Source organism: Conger conger, chromosome 4 (assembly GCF_963514075.1).
Source record: "Conger conger chromosome 4, fConCon1.1, whole genome shotgun sequence".
Lineage (NCBI taxonomy): Eukaryota > Metazoa > Chordata > Actinopteri > Anguilliformes > Congridae > Conger > Conger conger.
The window spans coordinates 11,060,432-11,083,619 of NC_083763.1; the positions used below are offsets into that span (position 1 = coordinate 11,060,432).

At 46.3% G+C, this 23,188-nt stretch overlaps 2 protein-coding genes and 1 non-coding gene across 4 annotated transcripts; 2 read left to right on the forward strand and 1 right to left on the reverse strand.

The window, feature by feature from the left end:
• The first annotated feature begins 4,154 nt into the window (after positions 1-4,154).
• On the forward strand, positions 4,155-14,178 carry LOC133126176 (elongation factor 2b). Its single transcript, XM_061238105.1, has 13 exons — positions 4,155-4,290; positions 6,084-6,298; positions 6,721-6,902; positions 7,474-7,685; positions 8,450-8,628; positions 9,614-9,719; positions 9,941-10,193; positions 10,859-11,054; positions 11,360-11,726; positions 12,281-12,634; positions 12,952-13,134; positions 13,461-13,593; positions 13,808-14,178. Exons 1-13 carry the CDS (start codon positions 4,288-4,290, stop codon positions 13,999-14,001), a joined length of 2,577 nt encoding a protein of 858 aa, XP_061094089.1. The 5' UTR covers positions 4,155-4,287; the 3' UTR covers positions 14,002-14,178.
• Positions 9,773-9,840, forward strand: LOC133127806 (small nucleolar RNA SNORD37). Its single transcript, XR_009708668.1, has one exon. It is a non-coding gene; the product is annotated as a small nucleolar RNA SNORD37 (small nucleolar RNA).
• A 1,299-nt stretch (positions 14,179-15,477) lies between the features above and the next one.
• On the reverse strand, positions 15,478-22,358 carry btbd2a (BTB (POZ) domain containing 2a). Of its 2 annotated transcripts, none has more exons than XM_061238401.1 (9): positions 21,665-22,358; positions 21,062-21,181; positions 20,661-20,817; positions 20,160-20,265; positions 19,308-19,505; positions 18,758-18,950; positions 18,464-18,551; positions 17,689-17,865; positions 15,478-17,445 (listed from the first exon to the last, which is right to left on the reverse strand). In XM_061238401.1, the coding sequence occupies exons 1-9, from the start codon at positions 22,303-22,305 to the stop codon at positions 17,284-17,286; spliced, it is 1,842 nt and encodes a 613-aa protein (XP_061094385.1). In that variant the 5' UTR covers positions 22,306-22,358; the 3' UTR covers positions 15,478-17,283. The 2 variants fall into 2 exon arrangements, with proteins under 2 accessions (XP_061094385.1, XP_061094386.1); XM_061238402.1 differs by having other exon boundaries at positions 17,689-17,835; positions 21,665-22,354.
• Positions 22,359-23,188: the final 830 nt, after the last annotated feature.

Here is a 23,188-nt window from a genome sequence, read left to right on the forward strand (position 1 = left end):
AAGTATAGTGTCTGCACAGTTTATGCCATGATGACTCTTTGCAACAGGTGGCTCTGACAGCCTTTGTCTGAAGCACACTTGTTCCTAGTCTGCTGTCGGAGGGTCCAATCTCTTATTTTTCTTTTCTTTCTTTTTTTCTTGCTATTCTTTTATACTCCTAGCTCCACCCTCAGGAAAGGCCATGAAAAGTGGCAAGAAAAAGAAATGAAATTGAGAAAACATGAATTAGGCAAATGGGATGTCCTTGCTCCTTCAAACAGTCAGTTCGAAGCTGCGTGCGTCGGGTGCAGACAAGACAGACGGGGAGCGGTGGATCCACAGGTCATTTATCAGGCTTTCAAAAAAGAATACTTCCGCAAAGGATGTTTTCTTACTCAAAGGAAAGGGTTGGAGTCTGGGTCAGGAGCATGTAAAAGAAAAAAAGAGGAGAAAGATAAATGAGTGGAATGAGCCCCATGTACAGCTGCCCTGGTTGAGCCATATCCAGAATGCATTGCCTACACAAGTAGGTGCTTGCGTGGCCCCATGTTGTGATAATGGGCGAAGCTCACACAACTGTGCAATTTCAAAACGGTTTATCTGTGTAAGGCACGGAATATGGCGAGAGCACCGTTTTACTAGGGGAAAAAAACTCGGCAAGGTTTAGTTCACGGCTTAGATGAATTTACAGATCGTAATTGCAGAAAATACCAAGTAAAGCTCTTCACAAATAATCGTCTGGTCGTATTTGGAAGAAGGTCTCAAGTTACACAACCTTAGCCATTGTAGTCATTAATATTAGAAGTGAACATAATTATGCCATAAGCATAGCCTACCAAATTGTAGAAATCCACTACTGTTTGAGATGGAAATAAGCTTTTCTCCCTTGTTTCTCATCAAACACGCACCTGTCAGTAAATTACAGCCCATTTTTTAACTAGAAGTCTTGCAACCAAATTGTAAACCTTAAAATCTCACACAAAGTAATACAATACTATTGCATATTTGTTATTTAAGTGCTCAGAGAGAACACATTGTCTGGTTTTACCTGTATGAGCCACCTTTAGAAGACTCTGTGCCTTTTATATTATCCTGCATCCATGCGTATGTACCTTTGTTTGATGCAGTAGGATACGTCGGGCATCACAGGCATTCGATACAGCGACATCCGTTGGGAATTTGCACACCAAATAGACCTTGAATCAGGTTGGGTGTGAATGTGACCCTTTTCTCTCAAAGCATAGTGGCCTCACAACTGAATGCAGGATTTCAAATAAGGAGCCTGTGTTTCACTCACAAGGCCTATGGCCCTGTAATGTCCATGTAGACGTGAAGGTATCCAGAGGTGAGTTCAAGACAGCAAAAGTTCACGGCCAACAATGTTTGCATCAAACAATTTCTGTTGAATGATTTCAAATTAACATTCCAGTCCTCGAGTAACACTGGCGGTTTCTGTTCCATTTGAACTGGATTGGTTGATGGATTATTGCCTGTACATTCAGTGAGCACTTTATTAGGTACTTATTAGCCTTATTTTGTAGACTTATTGATCTTCTGCTGTTGTAGCCTATCCACTTGAGAGGTTTGACGCGTTGTGTGTTCAGAGGTGCAATCCTGCATACCACTGTTGTAATGTGTGGTTATTTGTGTCACTGTCACCTTCCTGTCAGCTCCTGTTTTTCACACCATTCTCTGCAAACTCTAGAGACTGTTGTGTTTGAAAATTCCTGGCACCAACAATCATTCCACGGTCAAAGTAATTTAGATCACATTTCTTCTCCATTCTGACATTTGGTCTGAAAACCAGCTGAACCTCTTGACCATGTCTGCATGCTTTTATGCATTTAGTTGCTGGCACATAATTGCCTGATTAAATATTTGGAGTACAGATCTACCTAATAAAGTGCTCAGTGAGTGTATATTCAGAGCCAGGATAGTGATTAGCGAAACGCTGACTACCTCAAACACGTGGTCATCTGCATTCATTAACCCTACTAATTCATAAAAATGCGGTAGTCCTGGGTTTAGATGGAGCAAAAACCAGGAATGTCGCCGGCACTCGAGGAACAGACAAACCTTAATAATTGATTGCAGAAATTAATAATTTGTTTGCAGTGAACTTGGAGAAAAGTGAAGGCACTTTGAGCCTTATCGATGGCCTGTCAGCAAAGCTATAACGTCACACTAGTGCACGGGCGCCATCTGCTGGAGAGTTTTTAAACTTTACAAAGACTTTACGGATTTTATGCCTGGAAATCTGAAGTAATTCCCAAACTCACAGTGAACTTCAGAAGCATTGTGTTATACAGTATCTGTATTTAACTGTACGTGTAAAAACCACTTATAATACAACAATAACTACATTGATGATAATTATAATAACAACAATAATAATAATAATACTAATAATAATAATAATCATGATAATAATAAGTATTATTCTTATTATTATTCTTATTATTATTCTTCTTATTATTATTACCTTCACATTTATTATTACCTTCACATTTATTATTACTAGTATTGTTGTTATTATTATTATCATCATGATTGGTACAGGGCAGCACGGATGGTGCACTGGGTAGCACTGCTGCCTCACAGCAAGGAGGTCCTGGGTTCGAATCCCCGTCGGCCAGGGCCTCTCTGTGCGGAGTTTGCATGTTCTCCCCGTGTCTGCGTGGGTTTCCTCCGGGTACTCCGGTTTCCTCCCACAGTCCAAAGACATGCACGTTAGGCTGATTGGAGAGACTAAATTGCCCGTAGGTGTGAGTGTGTGAGTGTGTGAGTGTGTGAGTGAATGGTGTGTGTGCCCTGCGATGGACTGGCGACCTGTCCAGGGTGTATTCCTGCCTTTCGCCCAATGTATGCTGGGATAGGCTCCAGCCCCCCTGCGACCCTGATCAGGATAAGTGGGTTCAGATAATGGATGGATGGATGGATGATTGGTACATGGATACATCAACAAAAATATGTAAAAAATAAATTCCTTTATTCAAAGTATCACAAAACATAACCATAATGCAGTACAGTGGTACATTGATACATCATAAAAAAATATGTAAAAAAATAACTACCTTTATTCAGTGTATCATATAACCATCAAGCACATAACCATGAACTGTTTGTGGATCTTGTCAAGTGGCACACCCTGCACTTCATAACAGCCGTGAGTCTTTTCCTGTAATGTGTGATGAGGATATAGAGAACATTTGGATTTTTGACCATTCATCCATGCAGAAAATCATTTATAACCCCCTCTTCAGTTCAGACCACAGGTTTTTCATGGGATTTACTACTGCAGACTGAAATAGCCATTGCCGGACATGGTTCTTGTTTTTACTTAACCATTTCTCTGTGGATTTTGAGTCATTGCCCTGCTGGACAATCTACCTATGACCAAGTTTCGGCTTCCGCGGCAATCAGATTTTCTGGCAAGATTCCCGGGGTCTTGGTTGACATAATTGTGCCATTGATCTTAACCAGGATCACCGGCGGCAAAACATCTCGAAAAACATTTCACTGACCCACCGACATTCTTGACAAGGTGTTTCCCCTTGTATAAATTCCATTTTGCCTCCAAACATTTTGATGGTGTGTATGGCCAAAATGTTCAATTTTGGTTTCATCTGACCAGAGCGCTCTCTTCGAGTCATAATTCCAATGCGGTCTGGCAAACTCAAGATGCCTGATTTTGTTTATTGTGCTCAGTAAGGGCTGTCTTTGTGCCACCCCTTCAAAGAGTGTGTTTGTATGCAGTATGTTTTACACCTTTTTATTATTATTTTTTGTTTTTTTACCAATTACCAGACGTCAATTTCAACCTGTGTCTTTTGAACTGACACTTTTTTCTCCATTTTTATTAAGGGTGCCAATAATTGTGGAGAGATCATAGTTCATGGCCCATTGTCAAATATTTAGGGTATTTTAAGTAATGTATGCAGGCAGTGTAAAGTACAACTTTCAAACAGGTCATGATGATTAGAGCTGAATATGTAAAAAAATAATTAGTTCGCGAATGGCGATTACCCATACAGAAGAAAGCACTAAATGTACAATCCACAGAGCTACGGTAAACCCATAGACTGTATAAACCTTGTTCGACAAAGAATTTTGAGCATGCGCAGTGCTGTAAAATTAGCGCCCAACCCAAATACGTTTTCATACGCAAGACGTAGGGGACGTAGGCTTCAGTATAAAACCGTACGGGTTGACGTCAGCATCCTCTTCCCTGCCTATGCCCTAGAGAGGTGGGCAGTGTAACGCTTGTGTCCTTTCTTTAACGAAGCGAATCCTCAACCATCCACCAAAATGGTGAGTGAAAACAATATTTTCCGGTTTTACCGGTTGTTATGTGCCTCTATTCTGTCACTGCGATGACCATTTTAGTGGCCGAATAGTCATGGGCACAGAGAAGGATGGATTGGGGGGACATGATGACAGCGGCGACTGTAGAACAAAATGGCACCTTGTACATTGCGGTTTCAGTCATTACGCCGCATAAATTTGGAAAAGTGTTTTTGTTCACTTTCTTTCTTGTATCGCTTTCTGTTTGTAACCTTTTCCAATTACGTTTTGGCTGACTCTTTTGTTCGTCCGTATTCTCTTTATGTTCGCTTTTTAATAAGATGCAATGCCACGTAATTCCCAGCAACCGGCATCTGGCTAACGTTTAGCTTTGTAGCTAGCTAGCGGTCCTGCGTAGCTAGCGGTCCGTAAACAGGCGTGCTCCGGCATCTGTATCGGTTACCCTTTCAGTGTAGCGAATCGTCATAAATAGCCATTGCCACCATTCGTTCTAGACGCTTGAAGAATTTGAGGAAATGTCAGTCTGGCATGACTGTTGAAGTGACACCCAGTGCGCAGTTTGCGATTCGCCATTAGCCATCCTCAACTAACGTTAGCCAGGGAGAAAGGAACGAAAATTGGCCTGTAGCAGCATGGGATTATAATGGGCAGCTAGCATATGATCTATATTCACAAACTGGATTGGTGCCTTTTTTTGTTTTTGCTACTGCTTGTTAGACAGGCATTTCCGATGTGTACGAACGTTTTGTACTGCTCCATCACACGTGGCCCGCAATTGTTTCTTGATGGCTTCATGTCGCAGCGGTGTCGCAATTTAGCCAGCCGGCGTTGGCCGACTTGAATTATTTATGAGTATAAAAACCCGTCGGATGCTTAGCTCTCTAGCTAGCGCTTTTGACGACCCTCTGCCATTATGTATTTTCGCTAAATGGGTCGTGGAAGCCGGCTGTCCAATTTCGCATTGTAGCTCGTCGGGCCTGCGTTGGCTCATGCCTGGCCAGGTTAGCTAGCTAGCGAAGACTCGTTATCTAGGCCGCAATGTAAGCGGAGATGCGTTTTTTTCCAGGAGAATTGATTACCTTTTATGACTTAACAGTAACATTAGATGTTAACTAATATCTAATATCTTTTGCGGAATTGATACCTAACGGCGTGCGTATTTGTTTGCATACGTAGTTGGTGACAAATGCGGTCTTTCATAGTCAAAGCATTTGGCTACAAAAGCAATCGGTTACGTACGCAGTTTATCAAAGCAGTCGGTTACATACGCAGTCGTCATGTGACAGGACTCCGGTGTTTTACATATCTAGGAGGCCTAGCCCAAACCTGTCCGCCATGGTATTCTATTCCATGATATCCGTATTCTATGTTTTCCTTGGACTATATCACTTATACGTCGCGCTGTACAAGAGCATCTGTTAAATGACTAATGTGTTGTAAGGTACTGTACTGCATTTAATGTAAACGTTGTTTTAAGTTGGTGTCTAAATGGGGCGACATGGCTCACGCAGTAAGGGCAGTTGTCTGGCAGTCGGAGGGTTGCCGGTTCGATCCCCCGCCTGGGCTGTGTCGAAGTGTCCCTGAGCAAGACGCCTAACCTCCAAATGCTCCTGACGAGCTGGTCGGCGCCTTGCATGGCAGCCAATCGCCGTGGGTGTACGAATGGGTGAATGAGAAGCATCAATTGTACAGCGCTTTGGATAAAGGCGCTGTATAAATGCCAACCGTTTACCATTTAAAAAACGGATGAGGCTTTAATGGGCACTGTGCTTATCAAATCTCTCTCCTCCCCCTCCAAGGTGAACTTCACCGTAGACCAGATCCGTGCCATCATGGACAAAAAGTCCAACATCCGTAACATGTCTGTGATTGCGCACGTGGACCATGGGAAGTCCACCTTGACCGACTCGCTGGTGTCGAAGGCTGGCATCATCGCCTCCTCCCGCGCTGGGGAGACCCGTTTCACCGACACCCGAAAGGATGAGCAGGAGCGTTGCATCACCATCAAATCCACGTGAGTTCCTTTCTGGCCCCCGGCCAGCGCCTGACCATAAATATTAACCATTTTTGTCTTTTCACCTGTGTGAAGCAAACCTAAAAAAATTCACCCATATGAGGCCTTGAATTGGTTGCTCGCAGGTTCAATGGTAACCATCCCGTAGGTTTCCGTTTCAACCCAAATTTCACTACCGATTAGCTGCTCAACATCTGCCAAATGACTAAAATGTAAAATGTAAATGTAAGATGCTAGATCTCCGAGAACAGGAGTGTTATCACTGCCCTTGTTGAACATTTGACCTTTCGAGCAAAGCGCTCCAAATCGCTTAGTGTGGTCATCGACTGGCTTGTCGTAATTGTTGGGGCATTTGCCTGTTGTGTACAGCACTTGTAGGGTTGAAATGCGTGTTCAAAGGTTTTAAACGATTCCCTCCGCAGTGCAATCTCCATGTTCTACGAGCTCAGCGAAAACGATATGGCCTTCATCAAGCAGACCAAGGATGGCTCTGGGTTCTTGATCAACCTGATCGATTCCCCGGGGCACGTGGACTTCTCTTCTGAGGTCACGGCCGCCCTCCGTGTGACTGATGGCGCTCTGGTTGTGGTGGACTGTGTGTCCGGTGAGTGGGGTCTGGAGGGGGAGGTCAGGAACCTGGGATTGGGGGGAAACGATCCCAATTTGAGTACCAGAAATTAGTTGGTTAGTTGTAGTTGTAATTAGTTCAATCTCTGCCAGTGATCCAGAGATCTCGTGCTCAATTCAGTTATTAGTGCAATCAATGTCATGCAACAAACAATCGAACGCTCTGATACTCGCGACTATTGCGATGTAACTTTCTATAATTGTAAATAAATAAGTTATGGATGCCAGGACTGAGGGCACATGATGTTTGCATGAGAAGTTTGAACATCTGTAGCTAAAGTTATCTTAAATGATAACAAAAAACAAACAATAGATAGACATGCTCATGTATTTGGTTACTATAGCACCGGCTGGCTAAACTTAGAACAAGATGCCCTGGGGGCAACCTAACCCTTTTCTGGACAGTGCGACTCCCAGTTTAGGCCTTGGGACGGGGTGTGCCGTTTCCAGCGATCAATTTTGGTCACTGATTAGCTCGGGTGCGGGAACGCGTCGCTGTGGCCCCCGGTACCGGTCTTAACTGGACGCCCCCCCCCCTCCCGCTCCAGGTGTGTGCGTGCAGACGGAAACCGTGCTGAGGCAGGCCATCGCCGAGCGCATCAAGCCCGTGCTGATGATGAACAAGATGGACCGGGCCCTGCTGGAGCTGCAGCTGGTGCCCGAGGAGCTGTACCAGACCTTCCAGCGCATCGTGGAGAACGTCAACGTCATCATCTCCACTTACGGCGAGGACGAGACCGGGCCCATGGGCAACATCATGGTGAGCGGGACGGGGGGGGGGGTTTCTGCCGACGTCGGCTAACGGGTTGAACGGGTAGTGCATGGCGAGCAAAAATGGCGGCTAGTAGTGGGAAATGCTGAGAGCAAAGGTGGAGGATTTGGCTGTAAGAAAATGCTGCAATAAATTTAACATTTGTTCTTGCCCTTAAAAATAATTTGCCGGTGATCAAATACATCAGCTAGCCGGCATTGTTAGATCCAAGTCACATCCATTTGAATTAAAGGCGTTTTGGTTGTGGTGTTGGGTTTGTTTATATTCTAAATGGAATGTTCTTGTAAAATGTCAAGTTACCGCTGCAAGCATAGTTCACCACAAATGTCTGGTCTTGAACACACGTCATTGTCAAACAAGTCTGAGTATTCTTGCTAGTCTGGCGATGCATTCGCATTAAGATACTCAGTCATGAGTCTCAATGTCTTCAGTTAAAACATTGAAAACCTTGAAAATAGGTTGATTTTAGGTAGGTAATGGGTAGGATTCTATGGGTGTGGTGGTGTTAGTGTTGAATAGGAATGCCTTCAATTGTAGCTGAACATTTCGTGGTTATGCAAGTTTATGGTATCACTTGCTTGGCCCCATTTATTATTATATAAACATTTTTCGTCCAGGTGAATGTCAAATGAGTGGCTTGGACACAACAGGTCTGCATTTCAAGCTTACGGGAATGTACTGTTGACAGTGTCGTGTTTAATTTTATTTTTTTTTAAAAATTTTTGTATGACTGTCCTCCATTCCGCTTTCAGATTGACCCCATTATCGGTACCGTCGGGTTCGGGTCCGGCCTCCACGGCTGGGCCTTCACCCTGAAGCAGTTTGCGGAGATGTACGTGGCCAAGTTCGCGGCCAAGGGAGAGTCTCAGCTGGGGCCAATGGAGCGCTACAAGAAGGTGGAGGATATGATGAAGAAACTGTGGGGTGAAAGGTGAGCTGAACTACACGAGACCCTGTGCTGTCATCGTCTTTGTTTAACCCTTTACTGAATTGGCTTTTTGTAAATGATTTGTTTTCACTTCAAAGTACGTGTTCCAGAACTCTGTTGCTTTCAATCGCCTGTATTGATTGTTCCATCAGCATCAGAATGCTCATTTAAGGACATTCCAGTCGCGTTTATCGTCCTGCACCTTAAACGGTTAAGCTGTTTGCAAGAACCAAAAAAACGCATTTGATGGCACAGCTTGTTTTCATTCAGTGGAGGTTTTATATGTGCTTGTCCTGAAATTGGTAGTTGGCCATTGCTGCAGGATTTAATTTGGAGCTTTTTGGTACCCGTTACAGGTGCATCTTTGTGGGCTGTTGGTCAGATCTGTACGGGGAGTGTTATATCCATGACCGAATGCATGCGGTCTGAGCTACTTCTCTCATTTTTACATCAAGGACATTTTCCTGTTAAATTTGGAAAATGGCCTTTTATACTGTTAGCTTGTATACTTCTAACGTTAATTGCAAGTAAAGCAATTGGACGGGGTCTTTTGAACTTGACCATTGCTACGCCTGCCTAGGTGCAAGCAAGCATTTTGGTTTGTTTAGGATTCAGTCAAATCAGAAGGAGGAATAAGTATTACTATTACTAGTGTCCACTTATCTTGACCATTTCGTCAGAAAAGCTGAAAACGCTCTTGAAATTAATTCCGATTTCTGCGTTGGGAGTCATCACCAACATTCTGTAATTACATTCTTGGCATTTTGGCAGACGCTCTTATCCAGAGCGACGTACAGTTGATTAGACTAAGCAGGAGACGATCCTCCCCTGGAGCAATGCAGGGTTAAGGGCCTTGCTCAAGGGCCCAACGGCTGTGCGGATCTTATTGTGGCTACACCGGGATTAGAACCACCGACCTTGCGCGTCCCAGTCATTTACCCTAACCACTACGCTACAGGCCGCCCCTAATGTGCGTTCTCCTCTGTAGGTACTTTGACCCCGCCACCGGTAAGTTCAGCAAGTCCGCAACCAGCCCCGATGGCAAGAAGCTTCCCCGTACCTTCGCCCAACTCATCCTGGACCCAATCTTCAAGGTGAGTCCCGGGCCGTGCCTGGAGGGGGGCGGGAGGGGGGAAGGCGCGCCTGCAAAAATGATGACTTAAACATTCTTCACTTTGACCTGACTGTCTAGTGATGAGGAACTTCAGTCTGAATCGCACGGGTCAGGCTGGGGGAAACGTAGTCGCCGTACCGTACCGCGTCAAAAGCAAACGAGCCCCAAAAAAGGCTAACCCCTCTGCCTCCCCGCCACCAGGTATTCGACGCCATCATGAACTTCAAGAAAGACGAGACCGCCAAGCTGATCGAGAAGCTGGAGATCAAGCTGGACGCCGAGGACAAGGAGAAGGAGGGCAAGCCCCTGCTGAAGGCCGTGATGCGTCGCTGGCTGCCCGCCGGGGAGGCCCTGCTCCAGATGATCACCATCCACCTGCCCTCCCCCGTCACCGCCCAGCGCTACCGCTGCGAGCTGCTGTACGAGGGACCCCCCGACGATGACGCCGCTATGGGTACGAGACGTTCCCCGAGACTCTCCAAACGGGCCGTCCGTCACGTGTGACCGTAATCCTACTTTACTGGAGTCAGAGTGGCTAGTTCTCTGACTGTATAACCCACTTGACTGACTTGGATAAAGCCTTGAGTTGTTTCGCCTCAGTTTTTGCGGATTGGATTGTTTATGGATTTAATTAAGAATGAGAAATTGAATGTGAGCTTTTGAATCAACACATCTGCGGAGATGTGTTATTTATATTGGGATTGCCAGTGGCTGTGTGCTACTTGATTCCCAAGATTTGCAAGATTCCCAGCACAGTATGTTCTGGGCACTTGGGACAAAAGTAATAGAACGTTCAGACGTCAGATTTGCATAACTTCTCTAAAGGTACAAGACCGTGATGTGCATGTGCAATCGCTTGAATTTAAATGAGCTTTTTCTGAATTTGAAAGTCTAAATGGTTCACTACTATCGACATGCAATTATAGTGGGGGGTGGGTGGTTGGGATGTATTGATTTGATGTGAAATTGGTTTGCATTTCCATGGTGCATGTGTACTGAACTGCGCTACAGAAGAATAACATTTCTGTAATTATAAAGGCTGCCCATTGACGTTGGTATTCTCGAGTCCTCTCCGAAGCTGCAATGTTCTGCCCGTTGATTGATTTATCCTCATTGCAGGCATCAAGAACTGCGACCCCAAGGCACCCCTGATGATGTACATCTCCAAGATGGTGCCCACCACAGACAAGGGCCGCTTCTACGCCTTCGGCCGCGTCTTCTCCGGCTGCGTCTCCACCGGCCTCAAGGTGCGCATCATGGGACCAAACTTTACCCCCGGCAAGAAGGAGGACCTGTACTGCAAACCCATTCAGAGGTGAGCGAGGTGCAAAGCGGTGCCCTGTTTTTAAAGTCTCATGCTTTTGACGTATAACCGACTGAATTGGCAACCGCCCACCCCATTAAGAATTGGGATTATTGGGGACTGTGTGCTACTTGAATGATGTAGCTGTGTATGTGATTCTGTCGCTCTTCAAATGGTTCATCTTTTATGTAGTGACATTACATTGACTGCTGCTCGACTAATCTCACATTACTGGAGTTGGTTAGAGTAGCTAGTTCCCTTTGACTTCATGACCTGCTTGAGGACTGACTTTGATTACAACCCCCCCCTTCTTCCAGGACCATCCTGATGATGGGGCGCTACGTGGAGCCCATCGAGGACGTGCCGTGCGGGAACATCGTGGGCCTGGTGGGCGTGGACCAGTACCTGGTGAAGACCGGGACCATCACCACCTACGAGCAAGCCCACAACATGAGGGTGATGAAGTTCAGCGTCAGCCCCGTGGTGCGGGTGGCCGTGGAGGCCAAGAACCCGGCCGACCTGCCCAAGCTGGTGGAGGGCCTGAAGCGCCTGGCCAAGTCCGACCCCATGGTGCAGTGCATCATCGAGGAGTCCGGTGAGCACATCGTCGCCGGCGCCGGGGAGCTGCATCTGGAGATCTGTCTTAAGGACCTGGAGGAGGACCATGCATGCATTCCACTCAAGGTAACCCCATAAGCCCCTTTTTCCCCTCCCCCCCCCCCCGTTCCATCGTTGGGTTTCAAACCCTGTCCGTGGAGATCCAACTGCCCTGTGGTTACTCTTTCCAGCCCTAATAAAAAGCGCATTCAACTGTTGGAGATCCTGTTCAGATAGAATCTAGAATCGGGTGTCATTTTAATTCAGGTTGGAAATGAAAACGTACTGGACTGTAGATCTCCAGGAACAGGGTTTCAACCATCAAGTTTTAGTGCTTTTAATTGGTACAGCATTGTAGCAATGTAGTTTTCCCATTAATAGAATCACGGTAGTGTATCAACTCCTCAACGCCTCTGGCTGGAGCACATAAATATGGCATTGAAATCTTAACATTAGGTATCTAGTAATATTCTTAATTTTCCTCATACAAATCTAATGACCTAACGATGCTGCAGAGTTTCCATTACACTAACTCCAATTAGGATCTACTCTAATCCCAATTCTATGAATGGAAAAAGGGTCTGTAATCGTGACTTAATTTCCGAACCCGCTTTATTAACGCCAACTTCTCTCCCGTACAGAAATCGGACCCGGTGGTGTCTTACAGAGAGACCGTGAGCGAGGAGTCCGACATCATGTGCCTGTCCAAGTCTCCCAACAAGCACAACCGTCTGTACATGAAGGCTAGGCCCTTCCCCGACGGCCTGGCCGAGGACATCGAGAAGGGCGACGTCACCGCCCGGCAGGAGATGAAGGCCCGCGCCCGTTACATCGCAGAGAAGTACGAGTGGGACGTGGCCGAAGTCCGCAAGATCTGGTGCTTCGGGCCCGACGGGACCGGACCCAACCTGCTGGTGGACGTGACCAAGGGGGTGCAGTACCTCAACGAGATTAAGGACAGCGTGGTGGCCGGGTTCCAGTGGGCCACCAAGGAGGTGAGCAAAGTCTGGGTGACCGGTTTCATATGAGCTCCCGGGTTATACTTTAGGGCTCCTGAGAATAATTCGTATTTGGTTGAGCTTCGAAACCTTGGTCTTCATTCCTGGTCCCGGTGGGGCCCTAACGGCCACCTGGTTCCTTGGGTATGGATTTAAGCTGATTAAGTTGAAAAGGGAAAACCCAGGAGGTTCTGCAGGCTTTGAGGACCAGGATCTCTACCTTCTTGCAATGAGTCTTGGGAGATGTTCAGTCAACTTGCGTAATTGTGCTGATTGGTCCGATTCTCTCGCCCCCCCCCCCCCCCTCCCCCCAGGGTGTCCTCTGTGAGGAGAACATGCGCGCCGTGCGTTTCGACATCCACGACGTCACCCTGCACGCAGACGCCATCCACCGTGGAGGCGGCCAGATCATCCCCACCGCCCGCAGAGTGCTGTACGCCAGCCAGCTCACGGCCGAGCCTAGGCTCATGGAGCCCATCTACCTGGTCGAGATCCAGGTACGAGACCGCTTCCTCGAGTCCAGTGTCCCAATAGTGACCACAAGTCTAAAGTCTAAAGATGTGGCGGGTTTTAGAAGGTTAAGTTGCACACCCAGAGGGATCCTCAAATGTAAATGTATCATTTTTTTTACTCCCATTAGCAAAGCTTAAAATGTTCTGTATGAAATCATGACTATTGATTTCAACATTAAAATATGAAGTGGTTTTAATTGGTCACATCCAGACAAACATTTATGGATTTCTCCAACTAAAAGGGACCCATCGGAGGTCTGTAGTCCTTACAAAGCGAATGTTTAGCTGACATGTCGTCTCCTTCTCCGCAGTGCCCAGAGCAAGTTGTCGGAGGCATCTACGGTGTCTTGAACAGGAAGCGTGGACACGTGTTTGAAGAGTCCCAAGTAATCGGAACCCCCATGTTCATCGTCAAGGCTTACCTGCCTGTCAACGAGTCCTTCGGTGAGTTGCCCCCCCCCCCCCCCCCCCCGTTCTCCCACCCCCCTCCCCATTAATTGACATTTAGTGATCACATTTAATTTAAATGGCGCATTTTGACCCCGCTACTGGTGAAATGGAAAGGGGGTGTACCTACCAGGCCTGAACCCCTGAATAGCCAGCACAGGAGGTAGTGGGAAAATGGATTCTGTTTAACATCTGTCCATTCCCCCCCCAGGATTCACCGCTGACCTGCGTTCAAATACTGGCGGCCAGGCATTCCCACAGTGCGTATTCGACCACTGGCAGATCCTCCCTGGGGATCCCAAAGATCCCTCCTCCAAGCCTTGCGGGATTGTTGCTGATACCAGGAAGCGCAAGGGGTTGAAAGAGGGCATCCCTGCTCTGGATAACTACCTGGACAAATTGTAATGGCCACCCCTAACCTCTCCACACCCTGTTGTAACAAGTGAAGGGGAAAAGGACAATACAACACCATGAGCACTATTACCTTTTGCCAAAAGTATAATAAAAGATTCCAGATCAATTTAAAAAGCAATCTGAAAAAAAAAAACTGTAAACATCAATAAAGGAAAATAAAAATTGCAATTGTTTTGTTTGTTTTTTTTGGAGTGGGAGAGATTAATGTGTCATGTTGATGGTATTTGGTGGTTCTGTAAATCATTTGACCTGAAATTGGCCAACAATAGCAGAGCCATAGGATTTTCTAAATTGTTCAAAGGAATTGCGTTTGGTCTGTACAAAACCGTCATTCTTAAACTCCCTGTGAAGTATGGGAGTTTTGGAATGCTTAACGATTTTCTACAAGGGCGGTCATGGTTCTGGACATTCATGCCAACTGTGTTGAAGTTCCTGAAGATGTGCCTCACTGGTGGGTTGCTTGACCTCTATCCAATTTGTCCGAAATTAGCCTGACTTGAAAAAATGAAATTGTTCACCTGTCCTCCCAAATATGGCTCAAAATTGGATGTCTAGCCTGTGAAGATTCTTAACTTGACCTGACCATTTGTCTTTTGAGGTAATTCATGAAAGTTATGCTTAAAATTTAGTGTTAAGAATCTTTGGCTTCACAGCAATTTGGATGTTTTTGGAATAATTTAACTTTTTTTTATTTTTTTTTATTGGAAGTTTTAAATATCGTCCAGGGGACATTTACTCACCATCGCTTAAGCCATTTGTTAAACCTGATGAGCTGGTTTTTGGTAGTGGTATAAACACCATGTACCTTAATTTCATATTGCCTGTTTCTCTCTATAAACACTCCTTCCTTTCCAAAAAGGTGGGGGGCTTTTTTTTTTTTTTTACCATTGATCTCTAAATGGGTGTGGTGAGTCAATGATGGATGTTCAGATAATCCTCCCCAGTATTTTATTCCAATTGCCTGAATTTGCTAATTGGCCAATACTTTACCCAGGAGGTAGAACTGATCAGTGACTGTTTATAGGTGGAAGAAATGCATGGCAGGATTTTTACCTTCTGACCCTTAAGACTTTCCACCTCTGGTCATCCTCCTTGTTCTTGCAGCCAGGTGCCATCGTTGGTGTCGGGCAGGGCCCTCAAGGCCAGTACTGCTGCTGGTTTCCTTTTCTACCTGATTAATTTGATCGACTAATGCAGTCCCTATCCCACCCCTACTCAATATAATTAAAACTGACCTTTAATACAGTAGTCCCAACTCAATTGCAGCCTACACTGAAACATCAATGCAAAACCAGGAACAAGTCCAAAGAATGGAGTACAAGTCTACCACACCAAATGTCCATGTCCAAGTATTATGTAATAACTATGAAATCCAACATTCATCTAGTATTTAGCTGGAGATTACAGTTAGCTAGCTCCAGATCCCTGCAGAACTCACTGACCACAAACACTCACAAACTCAACGGATACATTTAAAGACTTTTTAATGTTTGCGGTTGTTATTTACAGATTTTCTATTTTTAAGCACACACAGTGTAAAGCATTTGCAAAACACAGAACTTGCAACACAGAGCAGCACAGAACTAGTATTACATTCAATTTATGGACTGGCATTATTTGATTCCAGCTCTTTCTGTCCTTAAAGCGCAATTCCCTGTAGGAGCGTTCCTGTTCATCGTGATTCCAGAGGATCACTTTTCCTTACAACCACCATTTTCCAAGTTCTCCCATCCTTCTAGGCATGTTGTTGCTTATACAGCTGGACTCCGGCAGTGTACTAGAAGATCGTCCATTTATATTAAATGGATCGACGCCGTTTCTTGCATTTTCGTACTCCGTAGACCCTTCACACTTCCACTGGAAAGAGAAATGGTGCCATGCATGCATCCGCAGGTCTCTGAACTGGATTATTCGCATGTTTTGCCCCTACACTTATATTGAGATCCCTATAGTGCAGTGTTGTATGGGTATTCACATTAAATACTTTTCTTTTCGCTCCCATAGTGTCTGTTACATTTTATCCAAGGGAGAACTTGGCCTTGCAATTAAAATATGAAGCATTAACTTGCTAAATAAAGTACAGCCATATTTTTATACTGCACCTAGTGGAGCGGGCAAATGATTTTGGTTACTTTTGAATATTCGCCCAGATTATACGCAAGAGCACCGACTGGCTACCATCAATCCCATTTTGAGGAACATGCTAATCACAAAATGCTAAATTAATTACAGTACTTGCTGTCTGCTTCACGTTCATTAGATTGAAAGGCTAATGTTAGCCAGAAGACTGGCACCAAGGCTACAACCACACTGCACACGTCACAATGAGGTTGAGCCCATAAATTAAAGAAAAGGACATGGCATGTAATGTCAGAACTTAATTGCCCTCGTTGGGTGATTGTCTGTGTCCTGTCCAAAAGTGCATCAGTGCTAACTAATCAACTTGGCAATAAAATAAACAAAAATGGTGAGAATAGAGTGGGACCATAAGAACAGGTTCTTAGGCAAAGAGCAGCTGTAAGAATGGTGGCAACAGAGAAGCAGTGATTCTGCTTGGGGCTTCACAGCCTCCTACTCTGTGGACTCGGCTTGACTTTTAATAACAGGTGACATGAAGTGGAATGTATGGTATACATTATTCCCCTCATTTCAACATGAAATGAAAAAAAAAAAAAAAAAAAAACTGAAGGGGAAACGCCCCTTGACCATTTGAGGGAAAGGGGATAGGAGGGGGTCAGGGCAATGTAGAGTTAAATCTTCAGGAGGTACTTTCTGATGATGTTTTATCTGACAGGCAATCACCTCTACTGAGGACTAGGGGAAGTGACCAATGACTGACAGAGAGGCGGTTGACCGACAGCCTGCGCGAATGACTGAGTAGCCAGGCGTCATCTCCCACTACACTCAAAATCCCCTCTCCCACAAACGATCCTGTCATCAGACACAGATACACCTCGACTCATAAGAGGCAGCCTTGAAGTCAGCCAGCCCCACTGTCACCTGACCCCTCCCGAGTTCCGTGCAGAGGGTAGTCTCTCTGTCACCCTTCAGTCAGTTATCCATTAAACGTTAAGACCGCAGCACCCTGTCATTCAAATGCCATTGTGTACATGTCAATCCCTTGCTGCTCAGTTGGATGATGAGGGTGTAAGTGGGTTGGGGTTGTGGGCTAAGGGTTGGGGGGGGGGGGGGGGATGGGGGCGGTCACTGGATTGCAATGACCAGAGGTACTGTAATAGGTCACCCTTATAGGACCTGACGCCAGGGGGTCAACTATGTGTAGAAGATGACCTCAGGAATCTGTCCGTCTTCTACGGAAGTGCCGTTGTTGTTGCCCGCGGCGTAGCAGAAGGTGAAGCAGGTCTTGGTGCCAGTGGCTGGGGACTCGTGGGTCACTTTTCGCATACCCTTAGTGCCGTAGTGAGAGTCCGGGCCCTGAGAGAGGGAGGGAGGGAGAGGGGGAGAGACTACATGTAATAACTCTTAACTTTAACTTAAGCTTTAAGCTTTACACCGTCGCAAGATCAGCGCCACAGATCTCACGGTGTCTGAAAAGTGAATTTCCCCAACTTTCCCAAAATGTCCCACAGGGGGGTAAGTTTTGATATTCGCTCATTTAAAACCAATCTCCAGGATCCACATATTGTCCGCTGTGGGGGAGCAGGAGGTGGGCTGTACCTTGAGCGTAGCGCAGGCAGTGTAGTTGACGTTGGGGAGGATCTCCACCGGCTCCTTAAACATCACCCGGAACGTGTTGGCGGAGCCGTCGCAGCTGAAGCCGGTGTCGTTCTGGCCCAAGACCGTGTTGCTGTCCGTGTGAATAATCTGCGTGGAACAACACAGCTCTTCCGAGACCTTAGAAGTATAAGGTTCCAACTATTCCATAAATATGTTGTTTAAAGGGCAATTTGATAGGATTTTGATGTTGTACATATAGGATACTTTTAGGTTATCTGACATTTTGATCGAAGAATAAGTGCCCTGCATTTCAGTTTGGCTGTGTCAGGATGTGAAATCTTTGAAGCTCAATATCTCAAACCAACTCAGAGCGCAGATATAACCATATCATTCTTTCACTATTTCACTAGCCAGATCATTTTATCCAACACTGTAGCTCAATCGCAGTGGTCAATTACCAGCAGCCAAAAGCTGGAGAATTTTTGGTTTGCCCAGTCCCCCAGCCACTGTGGCAGGTAAACACCAGTCACTTGGAGGTCCTGTTCTGTTCTAAACATCTGGGTGTCAGGTGAAACAGTGAAATTGGCTGGCGAATTTTCGGGATGCACCAACCACAACCTACATGAAGCGTTAAAGAGACCTACTCTACAAGTGAGCAGGCGTTTGTGTACACTTCCAATCAGCTACGGGTGGAAACAATAACCTGCATATACACAAGCCCTGGAGGAGTGGAGCCTCTCAGCCCAGCTTTAAACTAACACCGAAGAGCACACACCTGGATGTTGACCTGGTAGTCGGTGGGGCCGTGTATCGAACCATAGAGCCCAAACCCCACCACAAATATCCTTTGACTGACAGAGAACCTAAGAGAGACAGAGGCAGACACAAAGGTTGTTATACATTAGGCCCTTACAGTGATCTTACACGTGCATTGCTCCAGGGGGGGGGGGGGGGGTTTGTCCCTTGCTTAGTCTAATCGACTGTAAGTTGCTTTGGATAAGGGCTTCAGCTAAATAAGAAATTATACCAACACCGTTACGGTTTCATGTTCCTACGTGCGAGTGCTCACCGGATGCGGTCGCTGGTCCCGCTGTAGCCCCAGCGGCTCTCCACCTGGCCGAATCGGGTGATGCTGCACTCCTTGCCCCGCAGGCAGCAGCGCGGCCGGTCGATGAAGTCCACCCGGGGCTTGGGGTTCACCGTGAAGTGCAGGAACAGGGTGACCACCTCCCGGTCCGTCAGGATCCCCGACTGAGCTGGGACTACGCACGCAGTTCAGAACACAGGTCAATTTCAACTGAGCTGGGACTACACGCGCAGTTCAGGATACAGGTCAATGTCAACTGAGCTGGGACTACACACGCAGTGCAGAACACAGGTTAATTTCAACTGAGCTGGGACTACACGCGCAGTTCAGAATACAGTTCAATTTCAACTGAGCTCAGCCTACACATTTAGTTTGGTCAAATTCTGCTGAATCCCATTAAATTCAGTTAATCTCAGATCAAATTGAGCCGGCTTCCAAATTCAACTGAATACCATGGTAATCTGTACAGACTGAGTCGGGCCTACATATCCAGTGTAATTCAGTGATCAGGGCAGCAGAGATAGGGACGTGCCTGCAGCGAACTCCTCTATGGTCATGAGGGGGAAGCGGATGAGCACCAGGGCTTTGCCCAGCACCCGGCGCTTGTTTTCCGGGGTGGGCTGGAGCTGCTGCCTCTGGGTCTCCGCCTCGGCCCAACGCACTGCCGCGCCAAACAGCCGCACCTCCCGAACGCCCAGAGTGTCCCGCTCCAGCACCGCCACTAGTGTATCTGAGAGAGAGAGAGAGAGAGAGAGAGAGAGAGAGAGAGAGAGAGAGACAGAGAGACAGAGAGACAGAGAGACAGAGAGACAGAGAGACAGAGACACACAGAGAGAGAGAGAGAGAGAGAGAGAGAGAGAGAGAGAGAGAGAGAGAGAGAGAAATGCATTTACCTGTGTGGTTAGGTGACTGTAGCAAAACATGCACACGGATGGGATGGGTTTGCATGTGCATTTACATGCAGACGTGTGTGTGTGTGTGTGTGTGTGTGTGTGTGTGTGTGTGTGTGCATGTGTATGTGTATGTATGTGCGTGTGTGTGTGCGCGTGTTTATGTGCATGTACGTGTGCATCTGTGTGTTTTCATGGTGTGTGCGTGTGTGTGCGTGTCTATGTCTGTGTGTGTGTGTGTTTGTATGTTTATGGGTGTGTGTGTGGGTGTGCGCGGGTGCGTGTGTGTGCATGTATGTTTACGGGTGTTTGTGTGTGTGTGTGTGTGTGTGTGTGTGTGTGTGTGTGTGTGTATGTTTATGGGTGTGTGTGTGTGTGTGTGTGTGTGTGTGTGTGTGTATGTTTATGGGTGTGTGTGTGTGTGTGTGTGTGTGTGTGTGTGTGTCTGTGTGTCTGTGTGTCTGTGTGTACGCAGTAAGCCGGCGCTGTTGTACCCAGGTCGACGTCAGTGAAGCCCTCTGCAGCGAGAGCGTCCGCAGTGTTCTTATCAATGCTCTCCAGGCACAGACTGGCCAGCTGGGGCTCGTCAAACAGCCGGGCCTAAAAATACACCGCCACATCACAATGACATCACTTCCCTTCGCAGAGCATATTAATATACACACTAACACTACAGTGATATCTTTTGAATTCACACAATCATGCAATAATCCCTCCACCCCCAGTACACCCAGATATGTAGCAGATGTTAAGTGCCTAAACATAATTCAAAAATGAATCACAACAACAACACCACCACCACATCCAGTCGATATCTTTACAGCAAAAAACCTGGGCGAAAAGTCCAGCATAGCAATTTAAAGCAGCAACAAAACATCAGTCCATTCCACACACATTTTAGCAGGCAAAACATGACATTGCACTGCACAGAACTGGTACATTTCCCTCTAACTGGTTGTTATACAACCAGAATACAACCTGGTGCCTGCCCCTACCTGCGTGAGCAACATGAAGGCGTTGTCCGCACGCAGGTTCTTCTTGAGGAATTCCACGCAGTGGGCCTCCAGTGCCGGTACTGCGTACTTCTTTGCCGTGTACAGCGTAGTCATGACTGTCTCTGGACCGATCTGCACGTCGTCGGAATACAGGAACCTGCATTCACAACATGCTTCAGATATTCCAAAAGACGTACAATTCACAAATTGCTTCAGATTTTCAGACTCAACACAGACTTCACACATCAACAAGAAGCCTGCGCAGCAAAAATACCAAACAAATTAGTTATTGTTGTTGCTGTTCCCAAAGGACATCCAAGGACATAAATGTATCATTCACACCAACGTCTTTAAAGACTGGCCATCGCCCGCCGGCTAGCCTTCTATCCGTGTAACCTTACTTGAGTAGAGCGAGGAAGGCGGCAGGCTCCACGTCAGGCAGCTCAATCTCTGTAGAGGTGGTGGCCATTCCCCCATTGAACATGGCATCAAACACGGCACTGCCTACTGCTAGCACAAACCTATAGGGAGGCGTAAAACAAGGGACAGTGGCGCATTCAGTTATTTGCTGTATTTATCCGGTAGGCAATATAAAACGTGAATCAGGCCGAACTGCAGAAATGTAATATAGGCTATTTGTGCTATAATAATGCAATAATATAGCGGATGTTTCATAGTCCAGTGGCTCGTAACACGTGCAATCGCAGCAAGAAATAACTGGATGAAGAACGAGTCTGATGCTAAAGACCTTGGGTGCAGCCAGCTAATTGTAGCTATATAAATTACTGCAGCGCAATGCAGTCATTATAATCTATTGTCCTAGATATAAAGAAACGTGCCTAGTTACAAAATATTGTTAATATGCAACTAAATTGTCGGGAATAGCATACACACCCACTCAACGGTTAATAAGTATGGATAGTCTCAAAATAAATGTAAATACGATGTTTATTGTTAAGATTCCCAACGGTAGCTACATGTTACATATAGTTAACAGGGCTCACCTGTGTGCGGGTATCCGCTGCACTCCCATCCCCTTCCCCACTAAAAAATGCACATCGCTTAGCACCTCGTTATTGAACAGAAAGGCGAACCTCTCCTTGACGGTGCTTTTAGTAGCTTGCCAGTTATATACAGGTTCCCTGTAAACCAATACTGCGGCGGATGCTGGGGCAGAAGGGGGCGAGGAGGGCGTCCCAGGCGCCGCGGCTGCGGCTGTGGATGCAGCTGGTGTTGTTGTCGCTGTCATGTTTGTCGCAGAGGTTGTCATCCCCCCAGCAACCCTGGCTGCATTCGTGGCGCTCTCGGCAGCAGTCTGCGGGGAAGCGTTCTGTGCGCTCGGCTGAGTCCCTACTGCAACACCGGCGCCTGCACCGCCGCCCGGGCCTGGCTGGGGATTAGAGTGTCCCGCTGCCCCCTGTGCCCCTCCTGTGGCATCCGCTGACCCGTCGTTACTGGCAGCCGAGGAATGAGCGCTGTTGCTCGGCTGAACATTGCCTAAAGGCCCGGGAGTGGAAACACCGAGACATGGAGCTCTACCACCGCCCTCACCCGCAGCCATCTTGGATTGAGGGCACAGGAAGGTGCTGTGAAATAAACATACACAGCAGCGCATCGCTCGTATCTCGGACTGGGTGAATACCATCTTCTGGGGAGAAAAAAGCTGGACGGTATTAGCCTTATAGATGTGGGGGCAGAGACATTTTATCTACAAACATATTTCAATGACTTGTCTTGATGGTTTTATTATCTAGTCTGACAAGCCTTGGTTTGAAACAACATTGATTTTTAAAAAGAACTACACTATTTTAGTTTAGAGGCCGTCTAAATGTGCAGCAGCAAACAGTTAAATGAAACATGCCAATGGATTTATTTTTGAAAAGGTGTAGGATGTGCACAGGCTTTGCAAAACAAAAACCAAGAAAAAAATATCTGAGTCAAATGGGAAAGTTAACCCTCCTGTTTGCACTTGTATTTGCATTTCGTTAAATGCGAGTAAAAGGCTAAATGCGAGTAATTAGAGTAGTCCTTAATGTTCCCAAGCGCAAACCAATGATTTATTCATATTAAATCAAGGCCAGTTGACTATCCAGAGCAAAACATCTCAAGCTATAGAGCTCACTAACATAAGACAGCAGCTGGATTGCGTCTTTAGGTAAGGTTGCAGGGAATAAAAAAAATGCATTTGTTCGCAGTCCTGTTTATGTTCTTGAATATAGTCAGGTCACGTGACCGTGGCCTACTTACACTTCGTTTTTTACACACCATCGAGTTTCCGGATTAATCTAGTGAGCGTCACACATAAATGCATATGCATCTGGTTTTATTGTAATTCCTAATAGTTGAACACTTGGAATAACAATCCGCGTGACCACATTGTAATCGATCAAAAATATATTTTGTATACAGTGCTTTATTGTGGTTTCCAAACCATTGTTTTACAGGGTCCCCCAGCCGATAGTTCCTGAATGGATGAGCACTGGTCTGAGTGTTTCATGTCCATGCAGAGAGAGAAAGCTAAGAACACT

Bases quoted from the DNA above. Each gene is read 5' to 3' on its own strand.
- LOC133126176 (XM_061238105.1), top strand. The intron at 7,686-8,449 runs GTGAGCGGGACG...TTCCGCTTTCAG, and splicing joins GGCCCATGGGCAACATCATG to ATTGACCCCATTATCGGTAC. The intron at 9,720-9,940 runs GTGAGTCCCGGG...CCCCGCCACCAG, and splicing joins TCCTGGACCCAATCTTCAAG to GTATTCGACGCCATCATGAA.
- btbd2a (XM_061238401.1), bottom strand. From the start codon at position 22,305: ATGGTATTCACCCAGTCCGAGATACGAGCGATGCGCTGCTGTGTATGT. The intron at 20,818-21,061 runs GTAAGGTTACAC...TTGTGAATGCAG, and splicing joins GCCTTCCTCGCTCTACTCAA to GTTCCTGTATTCCGACGACG. The intron at 19,506-20,159 runs GTACAACAGCGC...TCTCTCTCTCAG, and splicing joins CTTCACTGACGTCGACCTGG to ATACACTAGTGGCGGTGCTG.